The sequence below is a fragment of the Pogona vitticeps genome, chromosome 1, assembly GCF_051106095.1.
Source record: "Pogona vitticeps strain Pit_001003342236 chromosome 1, PviZW2.1, whole genome shotgun sequence".
Lineage (NCBI taxonomy): Eukaryota > Metazoa > Chordata > Lepidosauria > Squamata > Agamidae > Pogona > Pogona vitticeps.
Genome location: NC_135783.1, coordinates 330,490,477 through 330,502,573, shown reverse-complemented (window position 1 = coordinate 330,502,573; position 12,097 = coordinate 330,490,477). Strand labels below are relative to the sequence as shown.

Genomic DNA, 12,097 nt, shown 5'->3' with positions numbered 1-12,097 from the left:
AGGAGGGAGGGCCAAGTGGGTGATGAAAATTGTCAGTACAGTGGACCCTTGACTTACAGACGGCTTGACTTACAGACTTTTTGAGTTACAGACTTCTCTGGCCGCAACATTTAGGTTTGACTTGCAGACTGAGATTTGACTTACAGACCAGAAAAAAACCAAAATGGAACAAAAACGGCCTGTTACGGGATTAATCGGTTTTCAATGCACTGTAGGTCAATGGAGACTTGACTTACAGACTTTTTGACTTGAGAACCGCCTTCCAATACGGATTAAGTTCTCAAGTCAAGACCCCACTGTACTTGATACACATCTCTCTCTCTCTCTCTCTCTCTCTCACTCACTCACACACACACACACACACACACACACACACACAAAAAGAGCATCTTTTGTTTCTTGATTCCATGACATTTCAAGTTTCAAGATGGTAGCGTACACAAGCCTGTAGTCTGACTCAGTGTGGTTCTCCTTATGTTCTTAAATAATGGAGACTCCTCTGCAACCAAATCGATAATGAAAGGGCATTTCTGAGTGTGGCAGTAAGTTGACATATATACATTACATTAAGCCTTTAATTTAAGTGTGATCACTAATAGAGGTAATATGCAGTACACTTCTGCATATTCGTTTTATTTTCTCTTGAAATCACTGCTTTCTGCAGTATGTCACCATTGCCACTTTAAATAAAACATTAAGTTAGAGTTTAGATGCATAATTCACTGTTTGGAGATATTTAGTGAAGATTAAATAGCCCATTCTTTGACCTCTGCATGCATTATTTTAACAGATTGGTAGATCCTTTATGCAGCTTGCCAGAATAGGATATCCCATTATTTTCTGGAACTCAATATTTTATATTGATGACTAATAGACATTCCAGCTGAAAATAATCTAGCATCATCTGCTGTTCCGTACTTTCCGTTCACAGTGCTGTGACTCTCTTTATCACTGTCTCAAGGTTATGACAGTATGGCTTGCATAATACAGGGGAAAATCTCCTTTGGTAACAGCAGTCTTTCACAAAATTTTACCAAGCATGTGGTGAAGCTTTGTTCTTCATAAAAACTGCTGTTCCTTAGCAGCTTATTAGTTGTATAATCATTGCATTATAACACAGAATTTGAGGTTTTGGAATAGATGCAGCTTGTGGACGTTCTTTATGTTCCTTGAGTTTTTGCATCTATTTTCTGAATTGTCAGCAATTTTCTCTGCATTTTCAAATAATTGGTTTTGGGATTGTTCCTTCTTTTATTTACAGCACTTATTCCCTCCTTTTGCCAGATGACCTCAAGGTAGCTTATATGTGCAACCCTTAAATGAAGTAAAATATTACAGCTGTACAGAAAGTGAAATAAAAACAGATAAAATAGTGGAACCACATTTCTGAGCCGAAGCCTTTTGGGCTAGTGAGGACAGCAGAATCTAAGATACAAATAAAATCAAAGAGGTTAAGTGAAGAAGGCTGGCTCAACGGCTTGGAGATGGGGATGAGCACCGCGCGCTAGAATCAGACGCGACTGGACTAAATGTCAAGGGGAACCTTTACCTTGTAGTCTGAAGTGAAGAAACTAGTGCATGGAGAACAAGGTACCTGGTGAGTCTGATCTGTTTCTTTCTGTTATCTCATAGGTAATGATTACCAATATGCAGAACAGAAGCCCTAAGCCAGGGCCTGCAGCACACGAACAAGAACTTGGATATTTTTTAGAAACAGGACTTCAGAGGGCCCATGTCTTATACTTCAAAAATGGGTAAGAGCTGGTTTAATATGCTCCTTGGGGGAAAAAACTGTAAGAAAATGAACTAAGCTAGCTCTAAAGGTATTTTGCAAATTTAATTCTTTTCTGGCAGTAAATTTTCCAATGCACTTAATTTTAATTGTGTGCAGATAGATTTTGGGGAATATACTTTCTTTCAAATTCCTTTAAAATTTCTCAATCTTGTGGTGTTGCTTTAACATTGACCAAGAGGAGGGAAGAAACAAAGAAAAAATGGTTGATCTTAAAATATTTTCTTCCAAATCTCTTCAGTTACTACTTATTTTAACATTGTGCTGCAGGATAAACATTCATGAAGATCAACAGTATGTATACACGTATTTTTATTTGTGACTACTTAGTAGATCCTTGTAGACTATGCATGAGAGGTCATTCATAATTTTTAATAACCCTTCCTAAGAGTAGCTTACTAAAGACAGGTGTACAAGAAGTCCAAACAATGCCGAAAATGAAGAAAGGAATTCAAGCCTCTGTTCATTTTTAAAGGCTTCAAAACTTGGTGCACTAGTTTTAGATTAGTTGCTGCTGTACCTGTCTCTTAAAAATATGTTATTATAATAACCATTCAGATTTAAATGAGCTTATAGAGGAAGAATAGAACAATGTGTTGCATTGGTAAACTGTGTGTCATCTAAATGTTGTAGCTGAGAAATAGCACTCCAAGTTTTGAAACTGTTTCAGCTGGTTCAGCATGTAATTGGTTTTATAGGTTCCATTGTTAGTTTTGAGAAGCTGTTTGGAATAATGCATGACCTCTGAGTTCTACTGTAGTTCCGCTCTCACCACTTAATTAGAAGAAAAATGGAATGTCAAGATTTCATTTTTCAAATATCCTAGTGGTAAAGCGGGGGGGGGGGTGGTTTCGTGTCGAAGAGATGTTGTGCCTGTCCTGTCTTACCTGTCTTCCGTGGCAAATGCTGAAAAAGAATGAGCTATAAAATGCATGCTCCTAAAATTTTATCTAGGAGAAATATGCAAATCATTGTATTTCAGGGGACAAAGAATTCTGTGGTCTGATTTTAGATGCTGTGGGTAGATAACAGTGAAGTTTGAAGTTAGCATCTTCTAACAGCAAGTGGACAAACCAATACTGAGCCCTTTTCTTTCTAAGTGTTGTGCACTGCAGAATGTTATCCTTTCCAATGCTGAGCTAGTCTCTGTAAGTAGTGGGTGTTGCTCACATGTCTGTGGTGTGACTAGGCCTTTAGAGCTTCAAGCTGAGAACAGACTGAGCAGTAGTTTTACCTAGTCCAGGGAGGGCAGCACAAGAAGTAAAGAGGTTGGACATCAGGCTTTCTGAGACTCGGAGAACCCGAAGGAGTCCTTACTAAGACCGTATATTAGGAATCTGGGATATTCCCTCTGTGTGGAAAGTATTTCTAGCTTAGTTCATTAAATCAGTTAAAAAATATATAACCTTGGAAGTCTGATACCGCAGTGATAATTATCATTTTTCTTTCTTTCTTTCTTTCTTTCTTTCTTTCTTTCTTTCTTTCTTTCTTTCTTTCTTTCTTTCTTTCTTTCTTTCTTTCTTTCTTTCTTTCTTTCTTTCTTTCTTTCTTTCTTTCTTTCTTTCTTTCTTTCTTTCTTCCTTCCTTCCTTCCTTCCTTCCTTTCTTCCTTTCTTCCTTCCACATGTCTTCATGGCTCCATAGATAACTGTAATTGTTAGTTCTAGTTAGAGTGGATGCATTGAATCAGTAGGACTTACCTAGGTGTCGACCTTAGAAGTTCCATTTATTCTTTGAGTCTAATTACAGTTGGACTAACAATTGGATTATACATTGTGTAATTATATAATGATACCTAATGTGGTTTAGCGGATAGAGTGACGGACTAGGACTCAGGAGGCCTAGATTGGAATCCCTGCTCGGCCATGGAAACTCACTGGGGATGTAGAACTGGTAAAGCTGTTCCTTAAATATCTCACTTACCTTGAAAGCTGTGTAAGGGTCACTGGTTCTGACTTGACAGCATATAACTACAGCAATGATATGTAGTTATATATTTAAGGCATGTGTTTCAGCTGTCTATGAAAGAAGCAGATATGCCAAAATAGGGCATATTTCAGACCATTTATATGGGCAATGAATATCTGCATTTACCGCTCCATACCGTCAGATGAAGCCGTTCATGTTCTCTAAGATATATATGTGTTTCACCAGTGTAAGCAGTTGAAATTTCCATGAATGTAGTAAGATTTTTAAAGGTGTAAATGGTGGGTTTTCTTACAACTGAAAACTGTTAGATTTCTCACAGAATACAGTTTTTTAGAGTTTTGGAGGGGCAAAGGCACAGATAGCAGCTGTTGAAGAATATACTTCAGATAATTTCCTTTTCTGGTTATCTTTGTGTATGTTTGTTCTTCACCCTATTGTTATCACTCTTGTTGTTTAAACATTAGTGTATATAATACAATGGTGGTTTATTGAAACAGAACAATTTCATTTATGTTGGACCAGCTGGTCTAGTTAATCTGTTGTATTATTCACTGTTTCCACCAGGGGTTTCTTTTAAAAATCTTGAGCTATTTTAGAGAGACAACTGTGAAACTCAGAAATTCCATTATCTAGTAGATAAACTGAAACAAAAAGTAAGGGACTTCATAAGAGACATGGAGAGGCAATTACCCATCCATAATCTGACCTTATTTTATGATTAAATTTAATTTTCTGCTGCTTAAAAGTCAATTTATCATGAATATCTTCTCCCAAAAGAAGAGAGAAATTCTATTTTGACTGTGTTATAAATAGTGTTGTATGTTACTTGGAAACGGAGGACTGTCTCTTGCATAACAACAAGCAGACTGTTCTGAATATAAAAATAAATTATGCTCAAGGACTATTAAAAGAATTATTGATATGAAATTACTTTTCTTGGTTGGTTATCCACCTGTCTTTCTATGTCTTCACTTTCCTAGCTTGAAAAAAGGGATATTTCAGTTTGGATCTCTGCAGTAGCCACACAGGTTGCATGCTGTTGCTTTAAATGAAATCCTTTAGATGGTATCTAAAGAGTTATATAAATGATGAATATTAATAATATTTATATTTAGAGATCAAACTTTTTTGGATATGATCCTTTTCCACATGAGGGACCTATGAGGATCATGCACCTATGAATAGATCAGAGCTAGACAAAGTGTGGCCTGAGGGCCACGTATGGCCCGCGAGCAGCTCCTGTCTGGCCCGCCGGACATCAAAACCATTTATAGCTTTTTGTCTAAAGTTGATCAGTTGCTTATCTTTAACTACTTTAAAAAAAAACCTCTTTAGTATTTGTGAAGATTAACAAGTTTAAAATAAAAACAATAATAACATCACAGTTTAATTTGATTTTTAAGTAAAGTTGGTTCGGCCCCCAAACACAGTTCAGATTTTTCATGTGGCCCCCCCTATAGAAATTAATTGTCCACCCCTGGAATAGATGAATAGCAGCTTCTCTGGCACCACCTACAAGGAAGCAATTCACAAGAGTAGTGTAGAAAATGGGAGTCCTGTATGTACTTTCCTGTAATTCCAGCAGCTAAAGAGAAAAGCAGGATGGCCATACAGGAGGAAGGTACCCAGGGGAGATGGGCTGTTCCGTCCACTGTTCTTTCAGATACAGGGAAGGGGAGAAGGCTCAGCTGAGCCCTGTGAGCCAGAAAAAGATTCCACTTACAGTAACAAGTATCCAAATCACTAGTTGCAGATGCACTCACATGTGTTGCAGTCTTCCAGGCTGTTTATTTTAGAGCACTTTATTTTGAGTAGGCATTTTGAGGATTGGAAGGCAGCGATGGGGCAGGACCACAGTTCTCCACATGGTGACCCAGACTCAATTCACCCTTCTACACTTGTTCACTTGAAAAAATATTCACACAGTAGCATTCCTGAACCTCCACCAGGTTTTTAAAAAGGCGTCGTTGGCGTAGGTGGAGATGTTAAGAGTCATTGCAGTGGGGGAGGCGGTTTTCAGGAGCACAGTGTTGGGAATGGGAGGGTTAGTTCTCCCTGCACTGCAGCACACCTCATGAAAATCCCCCACACACCCCATGCTTCAGTTAGGTTTTTCTAAAAACACTTTTTTGGCACTCTTTAAAGTTCTTCAGAGCACAAGATTGCATATGAATGATGATCTTTCTGGTGTGGAAGCATAGTGTTCTGGAGAGAATATTAGACCATATTCTTCGAGCTGCCCTCTCCAGAAAATGCCCTTCTCTTTAAAAGGCCTTCACTGGAGGCAGTGCAGGAGGGAGAAGGGTGCATCCCATATTTCTGACCACCGATTAGAGAGAATGGATTTTCGGCAGAGAAGTTGTTGGGCCAAATAGAAACGTCTCATTGGTATTCCATTCCAAAATCCGAGCTTTAGACAACACCCTTGCAAAACAACCATTTATTCCCTGTGTTCATTCACTCCTGCTCACAAGCAGGCAGGGATGAAGGCCAGCTGTAGATCTAGTGGCTGTCAGCCCCACCTCCCACCAAGTTAGTTACTCACTTCTCAACACTCACGTCCTCCTAGCAATAGATCTTCCCCTGAACATATGACAGCAGTCAAAAAGAGAGCTAAAACATCAGGGGGACCTCCAGGGAGCTCAGACAAGTGACCGGTCCAAAGGGTACAAGTTCATGTTATGTTCCTTCCACCAATCTCATGCAAAAGCCCCCCCTCCACCCCATCTACTCTCCCTGTCAGTCCGCTGGTGCTCACACAATTGCAGAGACTGAAGGCTATGTAGTGGCTGTTTATTTCAGCTTACTTTTTAAGTGGTTCTGCACGTTTCTAGTTTGTAGTGTCCTAGTTTGCATTACTCATGATTTGTGTATACAGTGGTGCCTTGTTTAGTGACGTTAATCCATTCCAGGAAAAACGTTGCTAAGCGATTTTTTAAAGCCAATAGAAACGCATTAAAACATGTTTAATGCGTTCCTATGGGCTTAGAAACTGACCTTATGCGAAGATCCTCCATAGGGACGGCCATTTTCGGTGCCTCTAAAGTGAGGCAAAACAGCGGGCGGCCGTTTTGTTTTTCCGGCAGCCATTTTGGAACCGCCGATCAGCTGTGCAAAAAGGGTCGCTTTGCCATGATCGCTTCCCCGCAATCATCGCAAAGCGATTTTTCCCCATAGGGGCCATCGCTAAGCGATCGCTCTGGCAATGGCCAAAACCCCATCGCTAAGCGACTTCATTGCTCAACGGAGCGATCACTAAGCGAGGCACCACTGTACATGCAAGATGGAGTTGTTATTAATTTCAGGGCAGGAGAAAAGAGAGGGAAGGGAGGTATGGGTCCCCAGGACTTGGTCTTGTACCCTGTTTGCAGATGATATTATCGACCTGCATGTTCTCCTTTTGCTCTCAGCATCAAACTTGTTTCTCCCTTCTGACCAATACATAAATGCCTAGCATCATTTCTGATTTCTTGGTGCTTCTAAGTATACAGGACTCAAGGTTAAAATTGTCTATAGGCCCTGTGACCTATTAAAAAGATTAATTGCCGCTCCTGGAGTGATAGTTCACCTTTTTTGGCAGACTCAGAATGCTGCAGGCAGCCAAGGGCTGCAATTTCTCCACTTCTGCTTTCAAAGAAAGCATTAATTAGCCTGGTGTTTATTTATTTGTTGAGCCATATTTCCCTGAACATTCCTGCCAATAAAGACATTTTAAACTGCACTTTTGTCCCAGGAGCTGTGGCAGCTATGTTTGTGACTGTGTGTCGCAAACCCGCATTAAAGAAATTGCATTCTGCAGTTAATGAAGATAAATTTTATTGGATGCTCAAGAATACCAAAAGGACACTGTGACAGTCCAGCATGCCAGTTGTTCAGAATCTAACATTTGAGTTATCCTCAATTTCAGTTGCCAAGTTGCATTTAAGTTACATTCAGTTCTCCTTAAATCCTCAGTCCAAACTATCTAAAAATACCAACTGTGTGGGATGATAAAGCAGTATAGGGAGGCAGTTTGGAGTACACGGATGTCCTGAAGCCTAATGTTTGATTTCAAAAGTCCATCCTAAAATTAGCAAATGTTTGCTCTGCTCCCATTTAGTTAAAGAATTTCAGTTATTTTAAAAATATGTTCAATTCCTACAGCAACCAATGCATTTTAAAATATTTATATAGGATATCCCTTGGGTGAGTATTTTGTCTCATATGTAAATATTTTAAAGAGATTGACAATACATCTTAAATATTAAAATACGTAAACAAATTTAACTATTTTATTTTATATTACTTTTATGTGATGATTATATGTTTTAACTTGCTGTAAACTGCCCAAAATAGTGCATTGTACTAACGGGGCAATTGATTGATTGATTGATTGATTGATTGATTGATTGATTGATTGATTGATTGATTGATTGATTGATTGATTGATTGATTGATTGATTCTCTGTCTGGCAATCAGTCAATCAATCAATCAAACAAACAAATACAAATATTTCAATTTAGTATTGATCAACAGAACTGTTACCAAGGTTAATATCTAAACAAATTTAGTTAGGGACTATCCAGAGGCTGTAGCCAAAGGAACTGCAAGTTTAATCATAGTTGAACCTTTTTGAGAAAGTCAGTACCGTACAATCCTTGAAACTTTAAAGCAGGGCAAGTGTGGCCATCCAGATATTTTGGTTCAGTAATTACATAATCCCTCACCATCGACACTGCTGACCACACTTGCATTACAACGTAACTGCCTTCACTACAAAGCTTTTTAAAAGTGGTGACCAGGTACTGTGGTCTGTACAGGCAGGAGCACCAGCATAGGCCCCTTCCAATGTTATCTGAGCAGCTACAGAGTATTTCCTTTCTGTGCAAGTATGGCTGTATCTGAATTTCCTTGTTTTGGGAGAAAGTTAAAAGGTAATAGCTACTTAGGCTTTCCAGAGGATGGGTGAGTTTATGCTGGAAAGACACACACCCCTCACATGATTTTAGCTTTTATCACATTGGACAGCTAGAAGGAAGACATGCTCTAATACGTACAAGGAAGGGATTTTGTGCCCTCTAACTCTTTAGAACTTCAGCCCCAAAGCCTGACCATTGGACATACTGGCTAGGTCTCATGGGAATTGTAGTCCCCAACATTAGGAAGATACTGGTTTGTATACCAGTGACTCTAATGGTTCCTACATTGCTAAGGTAATGTTGGAAGGATCCTTAGGTTTAAAAATGATGCTACTGCACTGCTTATAAACTTTTTTTGCTGAGCCTATTGGCTCTGTTTCATACCCAGAATTTATTTGTAGCCATGAGAGAAAGTGCAGAGTAGTTGCTAAAAGGGCCATGGCATAGTATTAGAGTTTTATGGCAGACTAGAGCAACAACTGTATAGATAGGTAAACATCAGCAAAGCATTACAAGGGCATCTATTATTGTGTTGGAAGTGTAGGTGCAACTGTCAGTGAAATTGCATGTATAAGTATGGTGGAGGGAGATCTCTACAGGTTCCTTAGACTGTCCTTGCCAGCTTTCACCCAAGGTGACCTTCTTTATGATTCTGTACTGAAATTCTTAAGGTTGCAGACCTCATTTCCTATTTCTTATATTCTTGGAACCCAAACCTGCATACTTTCAACCAGGGCTACTGTATCAAATAACTTCACATCTCGTTCTTAAACCTTTGCTTTCTCTTGTTAATTTTCTTCCACCCTCTCCTTGAACATATATGTTACTGTCCTTTACCCTGTTTCCCTAAAAGTAAGACCTAACCTGAAAATAAGCCCTAGTATGACTTTTCAGGATGCTTGTAATATAAGCCCTACCCTCAAAATAAGCCCCAGTTAAGTGAAAGCCCGCCCTCGCCATTGTGCAGCAACCAAAAGATGACATGATTGTATTTGAATAAATGTAGATTGTTATACATGAAAAAAATAAAACATCCCCTGAAAATAAGCCCTAATGCGATTTTTGAGGAAAAATTAATATAAGAACCTGTCTTATTTTTGTGGAAACATGGTAGGAGTACCAGCCTTCGCACATATGGCAAGAAATGAAGTACAGAATGAAATACAGAAATCACCAGTAAAACATGCAAAACGTTCATTGGATGAAGAATCTTGGGTGTGCATCTCATGTGCATCAATTTATGGCCTTTTTGGTTTTAAGTGCTATTGTAAACATTCCCACAGGAGATAGAAAGCAGAAAACCAGGCAAGAGTGAAACAGGGAAGAAGGGGGCTGGTGGTATAGCGAAGACCAACTGTGAGCAGTACAGTATTGAAGGATATCGGTCAAAAACTCAAGGGGAAGAGGGGGAGAAAATACAGTGGTGCCTCACTTAACGAGTGCACTGTTTAACGAAAAATCCGTATAGCGATCCCTTTTCGCTATACGGATCAGCCCCAATCGCCGCACTCGCTTTGCGACGATTGGGGCTCCGGCGGCCATTTTGGAGCCGCTGAACAGCTGATCGGCGGCTCCAAAATGGCCGCGGATGGCCCGAAATGGCCCCCCCGCAGCGTTTTCGCGACCTCCGTAAGCAAGGGGAGGGCGCGAAAACGCTGATAAGGGCCATTTCGGGTCATCCGGCGGCCATTTTGGAGCCGCCGATCAGCTGATCGGCGGCTCCAAAATGGCCGCCGGACGCGAAAACATCGCTGGAGGGGTAAGTTTGCACACTTATTGGAACGCATTAAACTAAGTTTAATGCGTTCCAATAGGTTTTACTTACCCGCACAGCGATGTTTTCGTATAGCGAAGGTTAATCCGGAACGGATTAACCTCGCTATACGGGGCACCACTGTATATAAATAAAAGTAAAAGAATAGAATAATAACCCTAATTACACATATACGATAAATAGCTTTACTTGAAAGCAACAGGAGAGATAAAACTGAAGTTATATCAGTAGGAAAGGATAGAACCAGCTAGTATGCACTTCTCTCCTTCTCCTCTTCACCTGTCCAGCCCATCCCCGGCAGGAGCACAGGTTTGCTTATCCTGCCTCCTTGTTTGAGTGGGCAGGCAGCCAAGGAGGTGGGGCAGGCAAGCCCATGCTCCTGCCAGAAACTGCTCAAACACCCAAAGAGGGGGAGGAGAGGAGCGCGCACTGTCTGGTTAGTAGGGGTTCCATCCAAGAAGGTGGGGGAAGGGAATGCATGGCATGAACCTCCAAATCAAGGGGCTCATCTTTAGACCAAAACATTAACTGTCACCCTTTTAAAAATCAAATCCCAAGTCTTGCTTGATTCTTTGAAATTTTTATTTCTTGTTGCTTGATGTCAGTTAAGTCATTATACAACTATTACACTGATCTAAATTATCCATATTTGGAATGCAGACAAAAGAGAGCTACAGCTATCAGTTTATCTGGAAGTTGAGTCATGGCAACTGGAGCTCTTTCTTATTAGGTTGAAACGTTTAACTACTCATCCAAGTAGCTTCTTCAATCTGAGGAGAGTTGTAGGAGATCCCTGACATATCCTCTAGGTCAGTGGTCGGGGAACAGGGGTAAATTACCCCAAATGGAGTAAAAGTGAAAGTCCTGGGGGTAATGAACAGAGTGCTACCCCCTCCCTCCCTCCCACCCCCACCCGCTGCAGCCAAACCTCAAATTGTAAGCCACCTCTCCTGTTACTTCCTCGGTTGCAGCAGGGAACTTGCAGGGCACTTGTAAATCCTCCCTTCTTTCAGAGATCAGAGATAAGCCTGCTTGATTGAGTACACCTGTGGAATAGCCCTGGGCAGTCAATGAATCCGGGGCTTTGAATGACTGCTTCCTCTGGAGATGACTGTAAGCAAGCAGGAGGAGGGAAAGGATCAAGTTAATGAGGGGAAGGAAAGTGCGAGAGACCGAGGGCTTCATCAAGCTTATTTAAATGTATGGAGAAAATGGAGGGAGAAAATTGAGGGAGAGATGGGGGGTGGATGTATGTGTGTGTGTGTGTGTGAGAGAGAGAGAGAGAGAGAGAGAGAGAGAGACTCAAAACTATGAAAAGAACAGGCAAGGCTTGAATTAAGGTGGGGAAAAAGGGTCGCTTTATCAAATAATGTATCATTTCCTTCCTTTCAAATCAAGGGGGTAATGTCGACTCATATAAATTTTTTTTGGGGGGGTAAAAAGTTAAAAAGTTCCCTGACCCCTGCTCTAGGTACTTCTGCATAAGCTCATTAGAAGGACAAAGGACTGGGGGTGAGTGAAAATCCCACTTCTGCAGTCCTTCTCCACCCATTGTCATGGGTCGTGTTAACAGTGGTTTTTCTGGTGGGTGTGGCCCTGATATTTTTGGGGACGGATGAAAGGGCAGCATGATAAATAGGAGACAGCTTGTATCTAAGGCCTCCACCCCTGTTGATTGAGGGATTTTCTATATGCATATGTATG

General features: G+C 40.5%; 1 protein-coding gene across 10 annotated transcripts in view; it reads left to right on the top strand.

Moving 5' to 3' along the window:
* The window catches only part of TTC7B (tetratricopeptide repeat domain 7B), a 149,804-nt gene that overhangs the window by 34,989 nt on the left and 102,718 nt on the right, over positions 1-12,097 (top strand). For 5 of the 10 annotated variants that reach the window (XM_072986562.2, XM_072986564.2, XM_072986567.2 and 2 more), the window contains exons 5-6: positions 1,633-1,754; positions 2,063-2,086. In XM_072986562.2, the coding sequence (XP_072842663.1) occupies positions 1,633-1,754; positions 2,063-2,086 (146 nt within the window). The remainder of the gene's footprint in view (positions 1-1,632; positions 1,755-2,062; positions 2,087-12,097) is intronic. The other 5 variants (XM_072986570.2, XM_072986563.2, XM_072986565.2 and 2 more) reach the window with 1 other exon arrangement.